We start from the raw sequence: 25839 nt of genomic DNA on the forward strand, positions 1-25839 counted from the left end.
GCACCCGCATTGCACCATTGCTTTTAATTTGGGCATGGTCACTCGTGCTATTATATTTCACTACAGAGCTACTCTTCCCATGTAATGAAAAAACTCACTAGTATATCAACTAGCAAGGCCAATACAGATCTCTTATTTACAGTCAAAAAAAGAGTTTACGCATCACACTTGGGTAGCATTGCTGCTAGCAACTGTTGAACTAAAAGGGAGAAAAAACGAAAAGTACCTCAGGTACAGCATATTAGCTACTAGAAATTTACTTCAAGTGTTTATTTAAATAAATCGATATGTCATGGTAGCTAAATCTAATATAACTTGAGTGACTGCGGTAAGTTAGAAAACTGGCTGAAAGACAAATATTAATATGAATGAACAGATATGAGCATGAACCAAAGGAAAAAATTTTTTGTTTGATTTACAACCTCTGACTCATCTTTGTTTATCACACAAAAAGCAAGCCACAGCTTTGCAGTGACATCAGCTTTTGACCATAAAACTTGCATCAAGAACCAACGTTTTATAGCCAATTCAACTTTAGCAATAATTAAAAAATAATGCTAAATTATGTCATGTGGTCTTGTTCTAACTCATTTAACATCTGCCTATGGGTAAGATAATAAGACCCCCTCCCTGGTGTTTAGCTTATCATTGTAACATCAGAAACTATATAAACAATGCAATCTCGTCACATCTTGCACAATCTAAGTTAAACCAAGATCGCCACCTGGTATGGGTACAGTGCAGTACAGCTTCCCCCAAGACTCCGTTGGTGGTAGCATAGCAACGAGATGATCTCTAGAGCTGCCTGAACCGACAGATGTTCTTGTGTTGCCACTCAAGACAGCCACACGCTGAGTGGACTGCACGTGGGTGCCTGACAAATCTCCTACAAAATGAATGAGCAAACTAGCCATGTGCTCTAAGCAGTATTGAATGAGCATACATGTATGTCTACCCTTTAGCTATGAACATGACTTCTAATCAGAAAATAGAGTCTTGAATGTATTTCTAGAAGAATCACAACCACTATGTTTATGGAGAACTCTTTACTAACTTGGTTTGCATTTTTAGTCAAATAACAATAATAATAACAATTATAACAACCTATACAATAATCTAAATATAAAAATCTCAGTGGTTGCCATTTGTTGTTTATGTGTCCAGCTGTAGCAATAAAGTTTAAGGAATGAAACACCCACTTTGCACTAGATTTGAACTTGGATCCTCTAGATCTACAGGCAGACATCCTATCCACTAGGCCGAGTGGCTACAATGCTATATAAAAGAATAATTGTGGTCATATTCATTACACCGAGTAAAATTCGCACTCTCGAAATGCTTGCAAATATACTAGCACATTATGCCACACATAGCAATAACAACCAGGCTTCAGGGCTTTTACTATAGTAAAGTTACTAGCTTACTACTCTACTAGCTTAAATTACTAGCTTAAATTACTCAAGTTAGCCAATTTGATAATTTTGTCATTAGCTAATTAGTCAGCTTAGTTAATGGCGACTATTTTACCTGCAACTGTTCATAGGCTGTTTTTATTACTCATGTGACTAGTCATTCACATAGTCCTTAAATATGACAGCCATAAATAAATTAATACGTGCGAGGCGCTACTTTTTCTCTAGAGTTGCTCAACTGATCACCAGAGTTATTCCATTATAGAAAACTAGGCTAAAACACTTTCGGCCATGACCTTTTTAGCTACTATTGCTGCCACACTTCTGATGACATAAAAAAGAGGATATTACATAATATTATAATGATTTGAACTGAAGAAATTGTTGTCTACCAATTTTCTGACAGCAATGTCTTTAGTAAATTTAATTGTTTTACTGTAAACTAGCCTGTAGTAGCTTATGGTGTACATATCATGGTTTTTAAAAGCATTTAATAAAGATTAAGTCATAAAAAATGGGTGTTTTAAGTTGTTATCATAAAACGTGACTGGCACAACAAAATTCGCTAATGGTCTTTGAAGGGTTAAACACTAATAGCTATTCCTTTCCTAATCTATGCATTTTATCGCACTTCAATATGTCAACAAGGGCTTACACTCTGATTCTCTCAATCATAATTCTGGGTGTTACCGTGACCATGCCCTATTATGCCCAGAGGATTGTAAATATTTAAGCCAGGGTGACAGTATAACTTTGCCAAATATCTAATAAGATATCAGCAAAAGGGGCTCATGCCAGGTCTGTTGAAATGTCACGCACATTTTGTTCCTAGTTATGAGTCAGTGTTTATTGACACCCTGTCAGCATATAATTCACTGAAAGCATGGTATGTGTTTTTTAAATTTTGCTTCAATTTAGTGTTGAATTTAATTTTGGTTTACTAAAAGATCAGCTGTCAACTTTTTGATGCCTATCATTAAAACTGATCTATTTGAAACATGCTCTTGTAACCTCTTTTTTGAACAGGAACCAGTTTATTTAGAGTGAAACACGGCAGTAAATGTACAAAAAAATACTTTATTTTATTTCCTGATCAACGCAAAAAATTGATTGCTGCAACTAGTGGTATATGCAAGCAAATCAATAAGTAGCCAGCATCCCTTCTTTATTCCATATTATCTTTTGCACCCTCACAAATAAAAGTATACCTACATGTATTTCGATGACCTAAAATCTTCAAAAAAAAGAATTATTTTGGAATAAATAACTGAACATGCCTAACCAATATTTTAGATAATACATGACCATTTTTAAGTTTATTACAGTAATAACCTTTTCATGCTTGAATTTATACAACAAATATTATGGATTTGCCTCCCTTAGTCTGCACTTTTTGTGAAGGGACGATGGAATGCTGATAACTACAGATTTTAATTGCTGACTATGCAATACTTTGTATATGCATGAATAGTGAAAAAGTATAACATAATGTTTTGTTTTTTTAGTTTTACTGCAGCTAAAAAGGGGAGACTTGGCATGTGCTGTTTTTAATATTTAAACAAGTTGGGTGAAAACAAAAACAATACTACATATTAAAGTTTGCTAACTTTTGAACTGCCGCAATAGTAATATAATAATGCTCAAATTCATAGCAATGGTCATCCAGATGTCATCCAGAATTTTAGGTGATAGCCCAACACCTCCACAATTACTTTAGAGGTAAGATTTGTTTTCATATATATTAAGCTAACTTGAACAAAGTTCTTGAAGAATTTGACCAGTAAAATGACTGCTGCAATAATGGGTTGCTCAAAAAACTAAATTCTTTAGCTAGGCGAATAGATAGCCCGTTACATAACAATAATGAAAAGACTTTCTGCTTGTTATTGACATATGTTACAGCTCATGCTCAAGCATACCAAAAGATCATAGGCAGTTTCACAGGAAAATTACTCTTCAATTAAAAGAAGTTGTCTACCCTTAACTATTTTCATAAATGTCATAACTCCTTTAATTTTGGGGTAACATACATGTACGTGTTCTTGTCAACAACTTTTGCTAACAGCAGAACATAAGAATTGTTCTACATGCATGCAAGCAAACAAGGGGAATACAACTCTCAAACTACAATTACTTATTCCTTCAAAATAATAACGTGTGTGCAACAAATGCGTACAGCATGTTTTATAAAATCCTGCAGAAAACTATTTCGAGCAAAAATACAAGCTCATTGTTCAACAAATTATTTGTGGTAAAGACCAAACCAGAAAAGATGATGAATCTATGATGATAATGCAAACCAGATGAATTTAAATTTCTGCTAGTTAGTGGGCAGGCAAATCTTCACATGGCCAATACATAAACAACAGCCAGCAAGATTTTAATCCTTGTCTAAAGGATTTGTTTAAAGCAGAAACATAAATACAAAAGGTACCAACTGCAAAACTTGATCCGACATTTAAACAGCCGATCATTCAAATTGGGAAATCATTCTCAGACAGAGTACTTCTTCTAATATATTTTGTAAATTAACAACTCCGGCCTAACAGGCTATAGGCTAACAGCCTGTGGCCTGTTAGCTTATGGCTTGTTAGCCATTGGCGAACAGGATGTCAACCTAACAGTCTTACAGCCTGCCTAGCTTCTGTTAAACTTTTTGTGAAAGCCTAGCAGAAGCTTTGGAAAAAAACTAAAAATGCCATCTATTTCAACATTTCTATAATCAAGCTACAACATATTCTGTTCTAAACATCATCATATCCAATGTGTAATTATTGAGTTATGTCACTATGCATTCTCTACTATGCAACAAACAAGGACTACTCATTGAGCAATAGAGTGATTCAAAGAAAGTACACGGAGAAAAAAAAGGTGAACAAATCTACCTCTACTTTGGAGCTGCAGGGTAGAATATCTGTTCATAACAACTGACAGAGTATCACCATTTCCATAGATTTGATCATTGTACTCCACCTGCAGGCCAGCCTTGTCGACGGGGAAGGTAATGTTGACACGAGTGCCATCACTCACACCTATGACTCCGATCTGACAGAGGGATGAGTCTGAGTTAGGCCAGTGGGTCACTAAAACACAGATTTATATTGGTTACAGCATCGGATTTAGAGGGGTGAAAATGATCATGATTATTTATGATGTACTTTATAAAAGACACAGTAGGGCTTCTATCAGCTATGTGGTAGAAGATCATGTAAGAAAACTCTCACTCAATGTTACTTAACTGACACGAAATATACTTCGTATTATTTCATGTGAAAATTACAGAGAGGTCAGAGTACAAGGTTTGAACTTAGTTCATTATCTTCCTTTTTTTCGTAGTAATATTGTTACAAACCGATTTTTCGGCAGCAATGTCTTTAGTAAATTTAACTGTTTTACTGTAAGCTAGACTGTGATAGCTTATGGTGTACATATCAAGGTTGAATGCGATTATGTCTGATATAATATAAGACATAATCACACTTTCAGAACGTTTTAGTCGCAATCAAGTTTTGCCAATTTTAATTTTAAAACATTCTGGCAGTCAGATCACCTCAAAAATTAAAAGCAATCAATAATAATAGGAAAATACCAATATACTTCCTGATCAAATCTACTGGAATTTTATGCAAGTACATCGTTAAAGTCGACAAAATTGCTTTTTTAGTAGTTCTGACAGTTAGAATTCTTACAAAGTATTATCTAAATAAAAAGAAAGCGCTCAAAATTTTAACTATTAAAATCTGAACCATGTAATGATAGGCTTGCAGCGAGAGCAGGTAGTTGCTCTTTACTAATTGATACCTAAAACATTGAAAATTAGTAACTTGCCTACAGTGCGTGACACTGACTACAGGTGGTTAATCCGCCAGGGCCATACCTTTGACACTGGCAACAGGTGGCTGAGCTGCATCAGGGCCATATCTTTGCCACTGACTACAGGTGGTTGCTCTACATCAGGGCATACCTGCATAATAGTCCTTTCCAAGCACATCAATAGGCAGAGCAAGAAATGCATCAGCAGAGTACCTCTCCTTATTCACAGCATAAACCGACACGTCGGCATCAGATGTAATGAACAGGGCCTTGCTAGTCATTCCCGTGCCAGTCTCACGCATGGTGTAGGGAATGTAGAATACATCTACTATGCCAAATGCGACCTACATGTAATACACACTGATGACATCATTCTGGTACAAAATATGGAAGAGGATATTTGTCGAGCTAAGGTGTACATATACATTGTGACCCTGTATTTTCTTTTACAATGATGAAGATTAACATAAGGCGTATAATCTAGAGTACTTTGGGATACTAGATATATCAGCAATAAAATATCACTTTTATAGTATATAAATCTCACAACTAATAATATTAATATTAGTGAAGTAAAAAATTAAATTACTAGGGAATTCTTAAATATAATTAAATAGGCAGGTTTGAATGTTTGTGAAGCTGTAAAAAGTGTTAGAAAATCAAGAGTTGTTTTACCTCTGCTGTCTGATAAATGGAAGGCTCAAACCACCGGGGGCTATCAATCTGTACAGAGGTGATTGCAGCTCTCAACGGTGTTACGTAGACCTCCAGAGGTAAGTAAAGAGGTGCTTCTACAGCATTTTCCATGAAGAATATCACAAACTGTCGCCCTCCGCTGTCTGGAACACCTGATCAAGAACCAAATATAGCTTAGCTTAACACAAATATACGCGATTAGAATACAGTGTTAGCATGATGAAGCACTCCACTTCCAACGCTAGCCAATTGTTTGCTACAAGCAGATGCCAAAACATTCTAATAGTTTACAAATCCAGTACGACAGGCTGATATTCAAAATAAATTTCTAGTTTCCAGTATACCTTACCATTATCAGGATACTTATCTGCAATATTCATCGTTATAAATGTATTTATGAGTGATTAAGATAATATGACACACCAAGGTGGGACAACTCTCCATACTCAAGACTAACTAGCTATTATGACAGTTTTCTTGGAGAGGAATAAAAAATGTAGCAAAGCATTATATTATGCCACATTTTAATCACAGTTTATAATAAACTTTATAATCTGAGAATGTTTATGAAAACTAAAACCATTTAGTTAATTGCATTTATAAAATCTCCCATAAACTAGGTAAAATTTTGCTTTATGCATTGTATTAAATTCTACTTTTTACAAAGAGATGTCATAAATGCATTCAAATGCATTATTTTGAAAAAATTACTTATTTATGATGAGGTTTTGTCATAAAAGCCTGCAAACTTTGGATTTTTATTTTTTACCAAGAAATAAAATAAGATAGCAAAAGTATTTAAAATTGCTGCAACTTTCATTTGCCGCATTTTACTTTATATTTCATTTTTGTCAAAGATGCCCGGTGAATATATTAGCTGTGCACAAATAAATACTAAGGTTATTATATACGCATTCTAATAAGAGGCTTACAAATGGAGCTGGTATCATATAGCAAATATTTTATATAGCCTACTGCACTTCACAGTGATATCACTTTGTTAAATGCGTGTTTAATTTCATTTTTTTCTCTGCAAAATAATGCTAACAGTTTCAAACAATAAACATGATTTTAGACTATTTAAATATATTAGCTGCGCACAGATGATTGCTATGTGGAATCTTTACAAGTTTTGTTATTATCATTTTGGTCATGGTTGTGCATAATTAATAAAAACAATGATATAATAGTTAAAATTAATGTGGTCAGCTAATGGTTGATTAATTAAAAAAAACTGCTTCAAACCAGCATAAAGGCTAGCTGGAGTTTAACACTAGTACAATCGGTGTGACTATAAATTTGCTGTTTAAAGCAAAGAAAGTTTGTTATATTCCTTTTGAAACGGTGAGATTGTTCATAGATTTGCTAAATGAAATTCATATCTCTAAAAGAGACTTTATACAGATCAAATAGTTCATAGGAAGAAAAATCTCAATAAAAGTTTTCAATAGTGGTTAAGTTATTACTGATCTACATTGTTGATCAGTAATAACCCAACCGCAATCATTACTGATATTCTATTGTACGATGACAAGCTATTCGTTGGACTATGTTTACTGATACGACTATAAATTGGCAGACAACTTTTAAACTCTGGACTAAACATGAGGTTGAGCTAAAATGACTAAATTTTTAGCCATGTGAAAAAGGTGATCGAAAATGTCAGAACATAACTTAAAAACATGAATAGTTGTCTCCTCAAAGATATAGTACAACTATATGTTGCTCATTAAGATTCTACAAAACCAAGCAAACTTTCATGAATGTAAGATGCCTTTAAAATGTTGTTAATTATAACAACTCAACTTAACTGAGACGTTATCTCTTTGTTATTATTTATACTTTTTCTTTGACCAATTTATTATCAGTTTACTTTATGTTCATTTTAAGTAACCAGAGGAATAATTTAAAATCAGTTTAATTATTTAACACGCTTTAGACAGGACGCAAGGTTTTTAAAAATACATAATAGAAACGCACGTGTCCGGTGCGTATTTAAGGCACTTGTATGATATACCACTGAATCACCCTTGGGAGCGACATTGTATAACTTCTAAATTAGCTCAGATTGTCAAAGAGCTACATAAATATATTCAAACTGTGTATCAAAAGCAGAAAGAAACCTGGGAAGGGCTTGCGCATTGACCTGAAAAGATTTCAATAATGCATGATTTTTTGCAATTGCACTGGGCAAGTGCTTTTCTTTCTCCACCACCATATCGAAACCTATACAAAAGTCTAATGCCAGGTTTATACCTAGTTGTATGCAGAAACAGAAAATTTGAAATATACATATAGCATTGATTTCTAATAACAGATAATCTTTATCAAAATAAGACTATCTAACACAAATAATCCCGTTACCAGAAACTCAGCTCCAAACATTTTAAAAAGGTTTAAAATAAAGAGGAAACACCTACATTTCAAAGTATCCTAGTTTAAAGTTGAAAAATTAGAAATCATTTCGTTAATTTCACTTATAAAATTCACCATAAGCTGGGTTACTCTATACACTCTATTAAACATTACTTCATTTAAGGAAATATCATAGATGATTTAAAATACTATATTTTAATTAATTTATTAATTTATGATGAGGTTTTATCACAAAACTCTGCAAGTTTTTGCTTTTTTTTCTTTTGCTAAAAATAAGATGACATACCAAAATTATTTAAGGTTTCTGCAATTTGCAGTTGTCGCATTATATTTCATATTTATTTTTTGTCAAAGATGACCGGTAGATATGTTAGCTGTACACAAATAAATTCTAGGGTTATTATATACATATTCAAATCAGAGGCTTACAAATGGTATGGTATCATATAGCAAATGTTTTATATAGCCTACTGCACTTCACAGTGATATTACCTTGTTAAATGTGTGTATAATTTCAGTTTTTTTCTTTGCAAAATAATGCTAGCAGTATCCAAACACTAAACAGGATTTTAGTCAGTTTAGATGACTCGACAAGAAGTAAAAACAGCATGACCTATTTGTGTAAGTGTCTCCGATTGTTCAATTTGTTTTGACTTCCTGAAATGAAAAGAGCGGTAACGCAACATTTCTTCAGCTTCACTAGTAGTATAGTTCCTGCTTAGGCTGTTAGTTTACCTGATGTGATTATAGGAACTTGGTGAACTCTGCAATATTCTTGTTTAGTTAGATATGGAGAAATAGGGACTTATCCATGATTAATTAACCAAAGACTTTACATGTAGGTTGACTGAAGTATAGTAGATCTCATGTTGTTACCTTGTTGAATGTCTCTATTGATAGAACAATCCTCATCTACCATGCCATCACCATCAGTATCGGTGTTTATGCTTTCACCAGTACACAGTTCCTCGTCTATCGCACCATCGCAATCATTATCCACCCCATCCCCAAACAGTGAAGCAGTAGGTACACATGGCTACAAAAAACATAAACCATATACATACAATATTACAACTTTAAAAATCTTTACTAGAAAATGTGACAACACAGAAAACTTCACCGATGATCAAATAACAACTAGATGTACATAAAGTTGCATTAAATGTTCCAAATGATCATGTTGATATTTAATTTATTTATTGTATTTAGCTTTATTATTATTATATTGTTATATTATTCAGTTTATTTTTAAAAGATTTTACAGAAATATTATATAAATGAAAATGTGTTTAATTATTTTAAAAAAATAGAGCAGTAGCATGGAGCAAGGGCTATTAGAACAGTAGAACAAACTCAACGACATACTTCACTAGAACCAATAATTGACCAATGTAATTGGCCAATGTCAGCAAGAGAGGAGATGACTCCATATACCTGATTTATGGGTGCCATGCGAGTACCAATCTGAAAAGAATAGCTTTCCTTATCAGCTGTCCCATAGACATAGCCACTGAACCTTGCAACAGGTGATATGTGACGTACGGCATGCGCACCTTCCTCAATGCGCAGCTGGGTACCTACGAGATCCGTCCCTACAGCAGACACATAAGTTGCATGAATACCAGAGAATACGAAGAACTGTAATTTGGATAATGAAAAACTGCTGAGGCAAAGATCAATGTCCAACAGATGAATTGATGGCCGCATAACTTTTAGCAAATTTTTGTCTGATTGGATTATACATGTATTGCTGAAAGCGGCATGCAGACGCAACTCTAATTCTTATTTCTCATGCTTATCATGCGCTTCATTTTACAACAGGTTGTATTTTGTTCGTTATGCTATGCATACCCCTTTAAGGTACACGTAGAAAATCCAAAAATGACATCAAATTGTAGCTGATGTTTTAGCCTTTTATTGGTCTTAATTTTATTTGATCGACTTTTTTGACGCAATCATATCTTTAAACAAGCCTTAGGCAAGCAATAACTACATGACATAAGTGAGTGGCATATTTTTCCACTGTAAGGCACTAACACCATACAGTGAGAAAATATCTAATAATCTAGTAAGATGAAATTTCTTGATAGTAAATTAAATTAAATCTATTTTTTTCAGCTTTAGCCGGACTAAATGCTTACAGAATTTGTTTTACTAAATTTGTATTCCCAGATGAGTAGCATATTATCATAAGTGTTCACTTTACCTGGTAATGGTGACCAGATGGGATGTAGTTCTGCAAGAGGTCTATTGTCCAACATGAGACCTGTGATGTCATAGCTATACGCTGCCAGCATCAACCAGTTCTCATAGCTGCCTGTAATAGTGCAAAGTATCATGATGCCATGATAAGAGTGAATGCTGACTTATGATTTTACAACTTACCCTTAAGTTTCATAAACCATTTAAACCTCTTGAAAAGGGCCTTTAAGGCTGACTTCCATCCTACATCTTAACGTTTTTTTTCTTTTGTTTGTTTTTTGTTGGTCAGTTATAGCAATTAAAATTTAGCAATGAAAAATCCACATGGTACTGGGATCAAACTCGGTAAACCGGAACTTAAAACACATCTGTAACCCACAACACCGCGCAGTAATCTTGCAGCTCTACGGCGTAGAACTCATATTTATCACACATCCCAATTAAAATGCGCTTGGTTTCATATCCATGCATTTGCATGCACCCGGCTCGATTGCTGGGAGGTGCATTTTTTTACCAAAATTTTACCGATGCAATAGTCTCAAACGAGTTTTTCTGTGAGCTGTGTTCGGTTTAAAAATTTGTGTTTTTAAAACGTGCGCTTGAGCTGGCTTGCGTGCTGGACAGCTTGCTTGTCACAATCATTGACTACGAACAAAACTTCACCTCCTTTCTTTATTTACAGTTTTAAGTTCTTTAATTAAAACTAATTTTTTATATAACAAACAATTTTTGATCAATTTTATTTAAAAAATTGTTGTTTGTGTGAATATGGATAAAGTACACTAACACGCCCAATTTCCTTTCTTCAACTGATGAATATAGAGATCGCTACTCGCGTGCACCCTAAAAGTTCATTACAGTATTGGTTTGTGTATTATCTTACACATTTCTCCTTCGAATTCCACAAATTCATGATTTAACCAACCACACTTTAGAACAAATGTAGTTACTATACTATTTTACTGTATTATAGTGTAAGGTTATAATTATCAGTTAATCCTCACTCTCTTAAACTTGTAAAGCTATACAATTATTCAGTCGTATTCAAAATTTTGATGGATAACTTCTGCAGCAACAGTAACCTCTTTTATATACACACATTTCTATGTACTCATTGTTATTATTAATTTAACATAATTATGATTTGTATTTTGTTTTATCATTTCGTTTTAACTGTATCAATATCAATTCACTTTTCATTGTAACCATTGTAACAAATCATGATTTATCTTGCTATTACTTGCTAATTATTTCACATTTAAATACCTTCTCAGTTGTTTTAGTTTTTTCTCTTAATTTATTTGAACTGCACAAAACACTTTTTTCATGATATGAAGTTTTAAAGTTAGAATGGTAATTATATATTGTTGGTTGGTTGTATATGTTAAATAAAAATAAATCTTTTGTGCAGACATTGTTATTACTCAGGCAACGCTGGGCATTCAGTAGTAGACATATAAATATATAGTAAAGTAAATTGACCGCTTAAAAAGATGAACTTACACAAAATTTTAGTAAGATTCGTCAAAAAATATTGGTAATTTTCTATTAATAGCAATTGTTTTTGATGCTTGAGGTGATCTGACTGCGAGGATGTTTCAAGTTATGAGGGTGAGGATGATCAAGGTTAAAACGCTCAAATCAAGCAAAAGAGCGATTTTGAAATCTATAATGGGCATTGTGGCTTGTTTTTCACAAAACTGGTGTTTTCGAGTTCAATTCCAGTGCGAAGCAGTTTGTTCATTCCTATAACTTTATTGCTATAACTGGACATACAGATGACAGACCAACAAATACTTGGATTTATTTATTAACATAGATTGTGTATATAGTGTAGTATATAAGCATAGCAAGCAGTGATCATCAAGATGCTGCTATACTGAACTTGCAGAAAGTTAAGGCTAGTAAAGTAGCCCAAACCTTGAATAGTTTCAACTGTGCTTAAAGCGGTAACAATAACAAATAAACTTTGCAGCTAAGAATGATATAAAACAACCATGTAAATGAAAAGGTAATAACGATGGCTAGTTCTTTGAAACTGAAAGTATAAAATGACAACCTTGAGTGTGGTTGTCTTAGTTACATCGAAGAATCAATTAATGTTTCTACAACAATCAATCAAGCGTTTTAAAAGCGATCAAGTTTTGTCGATCTTATTCTTCAAACGTCTCATCCTACCAGTCAAATCACCTCAAACATCAAAACAATCGCAAATGATAGAAAAATACCAATAATTTTTGGTGAATTCTACAAAAATGTCATGGAAGTTCATCTCTAAGTACATTTAGACTTGCTAAGAATCCAGCAAACAGATTTGCATTTCCAAAACCACCATGAGCAATAGTTTTAGTGGAAACTAAACTTACAAGTAAGTAATATCTTTTTAGTTTTCATATACATACCTCCATCATAGTATTGCGGTGTGCTGAACACGTAGTCAAACATATACTGAGAGATGGCCGTCACGATAAACATGGTCGGATCTGACTCCTGATTTGTTGTCTTCTCCTGGCTTTGAACAATCTGCACGACCATTACTGGATGGTCAGAGGTTAATGTACTACTCACATTGCTAGCTATTTCAAAGTCCACATAGCTGCCAGCAGCCGCAATTTCATACGTCATGGTTGAGCTGCTTTCCACTGATATACGAGTGTTAGCGACGGAGGACACAACTCTCACTATATCACCGAGTGAACGACCTGGTGTTGGTATTATAGGAAAGACTTTACCATATGCCTGTACGGGAGGTAGCTGGGTAGCCAAGTGATCTCGCGAAGTCTTCGCTCCTACCCAAGTGCGGACATTACCAGAAAATGCTGCAATAGGCAGATTTGATACAATTCGAGTGCCAGTCAAATCAGCATTATCGAGTGTCAAACATTGAAAGCTCTGAAACGCATTGAGGGTAATATTTAGCACATCGTTATTAGTAATAATTCTATTGTCGTACGCTATGTTCAACGGAATATTATCTTGCATGGGAGGAAAGGTAATCGTGATACGAGTATCGTCAAACTTGGTAGCCAGCGCAAAGACTGTGTACGAGTTGGTAGGGGTGTGTGACACTGTGTAATAGTCGTAGCCAATTACATCTGTTGGATAGACGAGAAAGCCATCTGTCGAGTGTTTTTCTTTATTGAGGCCATAGACTGCAATCTCATTGTCAGCTTGTACGTAGACAACTTTGTTCTCGATCTGAACCCACCGCAGCCTCAGCAAGTAGCTCAGATCTATCTACAAGCGTATTCAGGTATGTTCAGCAACAGGTAGCTGATACCTGGTATGAGATTTAACTGTGCAATCCGAAGCTTGGGAATTTCTGGGCCGCTTTTAACAGACAGCAAACATGAAAACAAAACATAAAATGTTGATTTTGTAAAAGAGCTAAAGAACTACATTGACTTTGTTAAAATCAAGCCACTGCAATAAAAGCTAAACAAGAATTAGGCCTATTAGTGATATCTTATCAAGTGATGTTTAACATAAATTATGAATTATTATTATGAATATGGTTAGAGCTAATAATTTTTCTAATTAAAATGGTGGGTGACCAAATCTTCTGAATATCGGTTATTGAATATCGGTTAAGAGATTTACAAATCAATACAAAAGTTTGATTGTGTCATTATGAGTCTTAGACGATGAAATAGTGTGTACGCATATACAGTAAAATTAGTTTCAAGTGATATCATTTTAGATTAGGTAAACCGGAAAGCTAAGCAAAGGACAAGTAAAAAAGAGTCAGTAAAATAATGCTTTCTGCCATCTACAAATGTACGTATGTTTTATTCAATTTACAGAAAGTAGAGAGATTTCAAGTGATGAGTGATATGTATACATCTCACAAGACTTTTAGGTAGGAACTCTGTGCTTGTTTGTAATTAAATTAGATAGACATGCATTCAATGTGTTGACAGAATAAATGACAACAGAACTGTATTTATATACAAAATAACACGAGGAATACATTTTGAGTCTTTTTTATGAAGTGTGTATTTAGTTAAAATCATATTGATGTACATCTTAGTCTATATTTAGTGACGGTCTATTGGCTTCATTACAAACTACATGTATATCAAACGAATGAAAAGACTTAAGCTACAAATATAAGCTGCAGACTGAATTCTACAGTACCAAGACTCTCTTCTTCTAACTTTTAACTACTGAGAAATCAGATCTTCATAGATGTGGATAGTTTTCACTTTTTCACAATATTCAGTTTACCTTTTGGACTTGACCGGAGACAACGGTAGTTCTAATACTAGTAGGGGCCTCAAGATAGCCAGGAGTGGTGACTGTGACCTGAACAGGGATGGTACGAGAAGTGGTGATAAACAGTTCTAACGGGATGTTCAAAGGATTCTCCACTTCATTTCTCATGAAGACAACAAGAAACTCGGTTCCCAGATTGTCAGCCAGACCACCTAGAAAAGCCAATAAGGATTATATGCAATCAGCGTGTAATCAAATTAGCGAATGTACAACGGTCATCATACTATAATCTCTAAACATTTCTTCCGAACGAACGTTACTATCCCAGCATTACAGTTCACCAGAAAGTTCTCCAACGCTGATAATCGTAATTAAACTATTAGCTATCCAACCTGAAGAACAGAAATTGATATCGCTACACAGCTATTGATATTTCTACATAGCTATTGATATTGCTACATAGCTATTGATAAAGCTGATTGATAGGGAACTCGAATGAGCTGGAAACTATGACTGCTAGAGTTACTGCAACCAAGAGAGCAGTCATAGTGCGTTGCTTGTCCAAGGAACCTGAAAAAATGATGGTTGAAGGATAATTAGTACTTATGCTTGTCTTACAACTTCTAATCACCAAATTTTAGTATTAATAAACCTTTGCTATAATAAGAGCTACGCCCGTCCGTATATCTGAAGCGTTAGAAAAAAGGATTGCGCCTCATGAAAATCGAACTCGTATATTCGGCTTTTTAGCCAGAGACGCTGCAACCTGTGACACTCAATCGCCTTGTCGCATCATGGAGTAATTGTGCACATAGCTATTACAACTGATAATCTCTCATGGCACACCAGACTACCAGGGTACTACTATAGATGTAATGTTAATTATACACATAGTTATTACACCTGATAATCTCTCATGGCACACCAGACTGCTAGGGTACTACTATGGATGTAATGTTAATTGTACACATAGTTATTACACCTGATAATCTCTCATGGCACACCAGACTGTCAGGGTACTACTGTGGATGTAATGTTAATTGTACACATAGTTATTACACCTGATAATCTCTCATGGCACACCAGACTGTCAGGGTACTACTATGGATGTAATGTTAATTGTACACATAGTTATTACACCTGATAATCTCTCATGGCACACCAGACTACCAGGGTACTACTATGGATGTAATGTTAATTATACACATAGTTATTACACCTGATAATCTCTCATGGCACACCAGACTACCAGGGTCCTACTATGAATGTAATGTTAATTGTACATATAGTTATTACACCTGATAATCTCTCATGGCACACCAGACTATCAGGGTACTACTATAGATGTAATGTTAATTGTACACGTAGTTATTACACCTGATAATCTCTCATGGCACACCAGACTGCCAGGGTACTACTATAGATGTAATGCTAGTTGTACACATAGCTATTACACCTGATAATCTCTCATGGCACACTAGACTGCCAGGGTACTACTATAGATGTAATGTTAATTATACACATAGTTATTACACCTGATAATCTCTCATGGCACACCAGACTACCAGGGTACTACTATAGATGTAATGCTAGTTGTACACATAGTTATTACACATGATGGTCTCTCATGGTGCATCAGACCACCAGCTTGCTAGTCTTTACTATAATAAGGGCCATATCCATCCGTCCAAAGCCACAGTTGGACGTTGGGAAGGGATTGCGTCATACAGGATTTGAACCTTCGACATCCTGCTTTGCCACCTAGCAAACTACCACCTGCACAAAACATTCCTTCAGGACTCATAATAATTGTGCACATACTTATTCTCTGTGCTTTATTGGCACTCATGACGATCTCACACGGTGCTCCAGACTACCAGAGTAGCCTACTAGTGGCTATATAAAGATGATAGAAGCGGCTCCGCTGCCCGTCGTAAAAGTTAACGGAAGAGTTCAGTCAGTTTATAATCAATAGAAAGTGTCATTACCAGAGGAGTATATGATTAATTCAATTAACTCCGATCAATTGTTATTGACAATTCGCCTGCTAGGAACAGACACTTTGTAATAAAACCTTCCAACTATACCCTTATTATCTGTAGATGAACTGGATCATGAAAAATGCTAAACCAGCGCAACAAATACTTACACCGACAATACTTACACCGACAATACATACTCCGACAATACTCACATCAACAATACTTACACCGACAATACTTACACCGACAATACTTACGCCAACAATACTTACGCTGACAATACTTACGTCGACAACACTTACGCCGACAATACTTACGCCGACAATACTTATGCCGACAATACTTATACTAACAATACTTACACCGACAATACTTACACAGACAATACTTACACCGACAATACTTACACCAACAATACTTATACCAACAAAATGTAGAGCTACGGTGTAGTGTTGATATTTGTTGTGGCTAGACACACCAACACTACTAATTGATATGAGATCGACCAATGAGTATTAGCCTCAGTCCCATAAAGGTCATGACGCCCTTGTCAGATTTTCAGTGTTGTTATTAAAGTTTTGTTAGCGTCTTGCTATTTAATATGATCATTGAAAATTGTGATAGCAATAATCTTTTCACAGTGATTTGCACCGCTATATTTTTTTACAAGGAAAGACGTTCGTTAACGATGGAAACGGCAATGTACAGAAATGCTTTGAGTGCTTGATAGGAAAGTCAGGGTGTTAGCAAATTTAATTACTCAAACAATAATCTAAAGGCTTTCATGAATAGTTCTAATTTACACTGTGACCACCATATATCTGTCACAAGTGAGAATATCTTTATCCATATATATAAGTTTCAGTGCTTTATTTTTGTCGTTTTGTTAAACCCTTTGTCCAGTTACAGCAATTAAGGTAGGGCCACACGAGACAAAATTCTCACGAAATCGGCGAAATTTGGACGAAACGATTCGTACGAATTGACATTTAGACGAATTCGTCCATCATTGGCTGCGCACGATGATTGAATCCTGAATTGGACGAAACGTCAGAAATTCCTACGAATCGTTGTTTGATTGGTCGGTTGAAAAGGTTAGTTGAATGTTGAAGGTCGTTTTCTTAAAACGTTTTTGTGTACTGAAGCAAATGATTGAAACGGAATCGGCTTCAATTTATCACCGCGTTCTGATTGGCTAGTTGAAAGTTAGTTTCGTACGAATCCGTGGTGGGGAAACTCCGTGTCGCAGGTCAGAAATTTCGTACGAATGGAATTTCCCAGATTAGTTGAAATTACACGATACGTGTGGCCCTACCTTTAATATATATCACTGGATTTGATCTCGAGACCTCCAGATCTAGAGCCGGCGAAATTAACCATTAAGCTACATGGACAGGCAAATAGTCATTACATTGGTTAAGATACTCACACTTAAGGCACTTGCTTGTAGTTAATAACTAACACTGTTGACCGTTACGCTTAACTATTGTTAAACCATAACTGTCACGAACAACTTTTATCGTATTTTCTAGGTGAATCAGACACGCTGATTCCGATTTTGTACTCAAAATAAAGATTAGCCCACCAACCTTCAAAGTCATTTAGGCTTTTTTAAAGCATTTCAATATCCGTTTCAAAAACAACACAATCGGCATTACAAGCTCCGCCCATAAATATGTGACGAAACCTAGCTTTTCAGAAACGGAAGTTAGGAATGTTTAGTCCGACTTAGAATAATAGAGATGGGTGTCTTAAAACCCATTATTATCTAAATCCAGCCTGTAAAATAGTTTCAGCTTTTTATGAAAGGGATATAAACTATTTAAAATTGCTCGCAGCTTGTTACATGACGTTTAAATGGGCTGGACGCCGAGAAAAATGAGCTCAAAAAGCGCGGGTTTATCACGAGCTAGCGTTGTTATTGCGCTTTTTAAATATGCAATGCTAAATAGCTTATCTACCTTTCAGAAAAAACTGATATTATTTTTAAGGCTGAGTTTAGATATTAATGGATTTTAAAACACCCATATCTATTATTCTAAATCGGTCTAAACATCCCTACGTAACTTCTGTTCCTAAAAAGCTAGGTTACGTCAAGTATTTATGGGCGGAGCTTGTTATGCCGATCGTGTTGCTTTCGAGACCGATATTAAAACGCTATAAAAAGTTCTTCATTACTCTGAAAGTTAGTGGCCTAATCTTTATTTTGATTACAAAATCGGAATCAGCATGTCTGATTTACCTAGTAAATATGATAAAAGTTGTTCGTGGCAGTTATGGTTTAAGCTGGCCCAAAACGCTAGTACCGTTTTATTAAAGATTTTAGTAAAGATCTAGCTTTCAAAGTAAGTTACTCAAATTCATCAGGTTATTATTCTATTACCCGTGCAACGCCGGACATTTGAGTAGTTGTCAATGGAACAAGCTTGTCTTAAAAATAAATAAAACAAAATTGATACTATGATCATTAAAATAAACCATTTCAGCCAATCACAGGTGCTCTGGTTTTATCTTTACTAACATCGTCAAACATATTCTTTTGGAATCGACACACCCGATGATGCATTGCTGAAACATCATCTACGTGTCGGTTATGCAAAACAGCCATTTCATCGATGTGTGTAGCCAGCCCTTAATGCTACACTGTTGAAGGCATGACACATAATAATACAACAAAAATGTTTGTTTGCGCAACATGACTCTTTAAAACACACACAGCCTCTGCTTGCATAAGCAGACGTCATACTCCATCTTCGAGGAATTGCTTACACATAATAATGAAACTTAAAAACATTAGAAATCAAGAGACATGATTTTCATAATTCAATGAAACACAAACACATTGAAAAGATAGTTTTCTTACCTTCTCTTGCAAAATACTCTATGTTGCTAGTGTATAATTTGCTGAATATGTTAGATACAATTCTTTCAAACCAGCTGAAAATATAGAGTCGGAAATCCTCAGATGTTGAGATTTTCTGCAATGGTGCAATAAACCAACAGGATTTGTTGGCAGAACTAAATGAAGCGCATATACTTACCAACGAGAGAGAGGAGGCTGCATATCAGTACGGTGAATGTGAGAAGAGAAAAGACGATATTTCTTCCAACCGGCATTGTGAAGCGCTGCGTGCCTAAAAGCAGCTTTATAACTTTATCTCTCAATATCTATGATCGTCAGCTTTTTTGAATTTTACCGCAAAGAAGAGTTTTTTCTACAAGTGAGATTCTGCATGCAAATTAAACATGACCATCTACTAGCTAGGCTAGTCATGAAACTTCAACTTAACTGTTAACTCTTGTATGTAACCTCACTTGTTGTGGGTAAGTCAGTCGCTCCAGCAAGAGGTTGGCTTGTAAATTATGTGACAAAAAGTACACGCTAGCAGTTATTGATGACTTACACAGTGTCACTAAATTTTATCAGAAAGTATCGGTAGTTTTCTATTAGTTGTGATTGTTTTTGATGTTTGAGATGATCTGACTGTCAGGATGTTTCAAGAGTAAAATCGACAAAACTTAATTGCGGTTAAAACACTGAGAAGATAAAATACAGGCGAAATGGCATCACTAGTTGCTATTGTTGCTATAGTTAATATAGATTATTGCATTCAAGTTGCAGCATTACACGTCTCTATTCTGTTGGTCTCTTTGCAACTACAGACATCCTAATCACATTTTCACTTGATCTGAGTTTTATAACCAAAAAATCGCACTTTCAGAGCCGTTTAACTGCATTCAAGTTTTGTCAACTTTAACCTTAAAACATCCTGGCAGTCAGATCACCTCAAACATCAGAAGCAATCGCAAATGATAGAAAAATACTGATACTTTCTGATAAAATCTAGTGAAACTGTGTGCCAGTTCATTGTTAATGATGGAAACTATAGACTTATTTTGCTATCATCAGTCTTGTTCTAACTTACCTGCATCACACAACCAAATCTCTCAGAGTGCCTGCCAATTCGGCAAAAGTATTGCGCAGTCGACTAGAGATTCTAACGTGACATTAAGTGTCATATAAAGCCCGATTGACAAGAGACAAAAAACAATGTATGCCGATGAATTCATCGATGAACTCGGCATTCAAGCTGTTTGTAAACTTCATCCGTAATCAATCGACTTTCTATAGGTTTATAAATAATTGTACATAATTACTAAAATAATGCCTACTACTGCGAGGTACTGCTATGAAAGACTTCCAACAAAAGATTACTCCATGCGCAAGCACAATGAGAATGTGCACTCAGCGCCAAGCAGAAGGGTCCACCTAGAATACATAGCCTAATGTGTATGACAATTTCCTGTTTTTTCTAACAGCCTCTAGCAACTGCGGAACACCACTCTTTACTAGAAAAATTTATAAGCTTAAAGATCTACTTGTACAAAATTTTAGTAGATTGTATCAGAAATATCGGTATTTTTCTATCATTTGCGTGATTGTTTTTGATGTTTGAGGTGATCTGATTACCAAGATGTTTCAAGATTAAAATCGACAAAACTTGATCGCAGTTAAAATGCACCTCAAACAGTAAGGACGATTGCAAATGATAAATACCGATACTTTCTGATCTTCTGATAAAATCTACTAACATTTGTTTCAAGTTCATCTTTTAAGTTTTCTTCTCCACATCAAATGATTACTGCTTACTCTTTCTGATATAAATGTAGTCAGGTGATCTTTCCATCATGGCTTAAAATCCTGGGCTATGATAACATAGAACCATAGGCTATAATAACATAGAACCATAGACTATAATAACTTAGAACCATAGGCTATAATAACATAGAACCATAGACTATAATAACTTAGAACCATAGGCTATAATAACATAGAACCATAGGCTATAATAACATAGAACCATAGGCTATAATAACATAGAACCATAGACTATAATAACTTAGAACCATAGGCTATAATAACATAGAACCATAGGCTATAATAACATAGAACCATAGACTATAATAACATAGAACCATAGACTATAATAACATAGAACCATAGGCTATAATAACATAGAACCATAGGCTATAATAACATAGAACCATAGGCTATAATAACATAGAACCATAGGCTATAATAACACAGAACCATAGGCTATAATAACATAGAACCATAGGCTATAATAACATAGAACCATAGACTATAATAACTTAGAACCATAGGCTATAATAACATAGAACCATAGGCTATAATAACATAGAACCATAGACTATAACAACATAGAACCATAGACTATAATAACATAGAACCATAGGCTATAATAACATAGAACCATAGACTATAATAACATAGAACCATAGGCTATAATAACATAGAACCATAGGCTATAATAACATAGAACCACAGGCTATAATAACATAGAACCATAGACTATAACAACATAGAACCATAGACTATAATAACATAGAACCATAGGCTATAATAACATAGAACCATAGACTATAATAACATAGAACCATAGGCTATAATAACATAGAACCATAGGCTATAATAACATAGAACCATAGGCTATAATAACATAGAACCACAGGCTACAATAACATAGAACCATAGGCTATAATAACATAGAACCAAAGGCTATAATAACACAGAACCATAGGCTATAATAACATAGAACCATAGGCTATAATAACATAGAACCATAGGCTATAATAACATAGAACCATAGACAATAATAACATAGTCTTCTCTGTTGTCTACTTACGCTATTCCTATCAGGGAAGATATCAGACCTAGTTGAAGGTTTACTATGGTTGTCATAGCTTTGGATGGGGTTCTTTAAAGCTCCATCTAATGAGCATAATTGTTCCAACCATCATGTTCATTGAAAGGGTTGGTGTTACTACACATTCTGAGGCTATATGTGATAATAGGTAGGTATTGTTAAGGCAGTCGATAATACTCATGACTTATAACACCTCAGCTACGATTGCCTTTGATTATTCTCAGTTATGTCTGTATAGAATTGTCATATGGAAACTTTATCTCATTTCGTCGAGTCAGTCACGTGATGAATGATAGCTCACAAGGCATCGCAAGACTTCACCTTGTCCAGATCGTGATGCCGTGGTCACACAATGGCACCGATTACCAATTGCTGGCCTCGAATGCAAGTGTGATTGATCCAATACTGTTTTCAATGGCGATTTCCGTGCGAAACTTTGGTTAGTAGTACAGAATCAACTCAACACTCGCTGTTGTTTCAGCAAATCTTGCGTGGCTGCAGCTATGAGTCGCTGTCGTATAACATTATTGTATTAATCTAATATGTTCTAGTATTATTGTGTTACGGAAACAAATGTGTATACCACCGATCTAAAAACTTATTCAGCTGAGTTATATGTACTCAGTTATACCACTTACAGGCAGCATAAAGTTACAGACTAGCTAAACTTATAGTTGACGTTAATACACCATAACAACCAGGTAAACCATAGCAACCGGGTAAGCCATAGCAACTACGTAGGTAAGCCATGACAACCAGGTAAGCCATGACAATCAGGTAAACATTAGCAATCGGTTGAGCCATAACAACTAGTTAAACCGTCACAGCCTACCTTGTGATTGAGTTAATTTTCTTAGGCAATGTTATACCACTGATGCTATACCACTAACGCTATACCGCTAACGCTATACCACTAACACTATACCACTAACACTATACCACTAACAGTATACCACCAACGCTATACCACAAACGCTATATCACTAATGCTATACCACTAATGCTATACCACTAACACTATACCTATTGTACTATACTACTAATACTACACCATATCAGATACTTTATCAGATAGAATTCTATATATGTACCCTTGCAGCGCTACACTTAATTGTAGTGTCACTAGTGTGCGTTCTCATTGCAAGTAGTATTGTATTGCACATTCAGTTATGCTCGATGAAATCCTTTTTCTGTCGATCTGCCTAACCACATCTCATGAATATTTCATGTGTTGTGTGAGCGTATTTCTCAAATACGTCAGAAAATGGAGTTAGATTTAAGGCTATGTTTAGCAGGTAAATCATATAGAAGTAAGGCTAAAAATACTACCTCTTTTCTCTCAAATAGTTGAGTTAAATGTGTGGTTGCTGCTAGAGCTGCACAACAATTATAAAAATTAATCGCGATTAATAACTGGTCTGAACCAGTTAATCTTCGATTAGTATTAAAATTAATCTAGAAAAAACCTGTCTATTCGAAAAAAATAATGCAGCTTTATATAAATTAATTATATTTAAGACAATTATTGTTAACAGGATTACATGTTATGTAATCTAGCAAAATCTATACATGTAATTAATCTAGCAAAAACCTGCCTATTCGAAAACAAATAATACAGCTATATATAAATTAATTATATTTGAGACAATTATTGCTAACAGGATTACATGTTATGTATAATGTACCTAAGTTACAATGTAATAACTATTATGAGTATGAAAATAGTCTATGAAACTCTATAATTAAGCCAGCCCAGAGTTGAGGCAGCACAATTTAGCCTATTCACTTTATCCAAATGAAGAGATGCCCTCTTCGTACATACAGTATTAGTAGTTATTGTCTGCAACAGCTGGTGATGATTTCTGAGCAGTAGGATGAGAATTAGTTAAATGATATCTTAATGGTGATGTGCTATGGTGGTAGGCAGATTCTTTCTGGCATATATTGCACGCCGCTTTCTTGTTATGCTTCCAACCACATATGAAAATGCGCTACCTAGTACGGAGGACATTTTTCTGCTTTCATGTTCCATTAAATTGTCAATCTTATATTACTATCATTCTCAAGCTGAAATATGAAATTGCAATTTTTTTGAAAAATGAAAATACATGTATAATTCGCCTTAAGAAGTTTTGAAATATAAACAAAAAAAGGCTGTAAAATATTAAATGATACTGAAATCATTTTTGTTGCTATTACCTAGAAACATGTGCAAACAACTAACAACATGGCCGCTTACGGCAAGACTGACAAGGCACTCGCGTTTTTGTATTGTATAAACAAGTTTATGTTAGTGACTCACTTCATGTTTTCATAGTTGATTACAAAATTATTGTGGTTGTCTCTAATTAGTAAAAAAGTGTTGCTTGTCATAGTATTTATTTGTTAGTAAATTCAATGGTAGTAACCTGCTATGTTAATGTTATACCGTATTGTGGCGGACGCCAGGCCACAAATTTATTTCTTATATTTTTATATACTCGCATATAATTACTTTTATATATTGCATGTTGTGTCTGTTTTTATTGTGTTTTACTTGCATATAATTACTCTTTTATATATTTTGCATATTGTGGTTGTCTTTATTATGTGTCTTATCGCTAATACTTTGTTAGTTTGGCCGTAATTAAGCCAATGTGTTAGCGAGTCTATTAATCATCTATACTTTTACGGTTTCTTACCTGGTTCTATTAGACAGTTCGGGGAAAATATATGTATATAGAGAGATTGCTCGCGCAGAGAGCAGAGTAGTCGCAGCTCCACAACTAATTGCTTCGGAATAAAACGAACGGAAAACCATACTCACTTCTTTTACAATTTATGCATTATTATTGCAATCTAGATCGTGCCTTAGTAAAGGCCGGCAAATTCCTTTACAATATATTAAGCAATACAAAGGAATCACATCATGACCATCACCTCGGTTACAATTTATTTGAAAATTAATTGACCAAACTCAGTTAATCGTGTATTTGTATTGATCGCGTTAATCGTTTAATTAACGCGATCATTGTGCAGCTCTAGTTGCTGCTGCTGTTGAGCTTACTTACTTACTTACTTACCTACTTACTTACTTACTTACTTACTTACTTACTTACTTACCTACTTACTTACTTTAAAGCTTTGAGTTTACTATTTTTAATCTATATATATATATATATATATATATATATATATGATTCAAAGGCATGACTCACTTGAAACTAAATTGAAGACAAACACTTATTTTCTATTCAACCACTTAAATTTGAAAGTGCTCCGGTAAGCGTTTGTCTAGCAAATTCAGTCATCAACTCAATAGGAACTGTTGGTGAGATTAAAAGAGACACATAAGATTTAATAGCTATCTTTTTAAAAGCTTAAAGAGTTTCATTCAAGGTTATTACTTTTTGTATTTTGTAACTGTTTGCCTCA

At 34.7% G+C, this 25839-nt stretch overlaps 1 protein-coding gene across 1 annotated transcript in view; it reads right to left on the reverse strand.

Moving 5' to 3' along the window:
- Positions 1-19813, reverse strand: part of LOC137388426 (uncharacterized) — a 54032-nt gene extending 34219 nt beyond the window's left edge. Inside the window, exons 1-6 of the mRNA XM_068074914.1 lie at positions 19738-19813; positions 14727-14926; positions 12902-13736; positions 9732-9889; positions 9174-9333; positions 4298-4495 (exon numbers count right to left, since the gene is read on the reverse strand). Of these exons, the coding sequence (XP_067931015.1) occupies positions 4298-4495; positions 9174-9333; positions 9732-9889; positions 12902-13736; positions 14727-14926; positions 19738-19813 (1627 nt within the window). The remainder of the gene's footprint in view (positions 1-4297; positions 4496-9173; positions 9334-9731; positions 9890-12901; positions 13737-14726; positions 14927-19737) is intronic.
- Between the last annotated feature and the right edge of the window lie 6026 nt (positions 19814-25839).

This window comes from Watersipora subatra, chromosome 1 (genome assembly GCF_963576615.1).
Source record: "Watersipora subatra chromosome 1, tzWatSuba1.1, whole genome shotgun sequence".
In the NCBI taxonomy this organism is placed as follows: Eukaryota; Metazoa; Bryozoa; class Gymnolaemata; order Cheilostomatida; family Watersiporidae; genus Watersipora; species Watersipora subatra.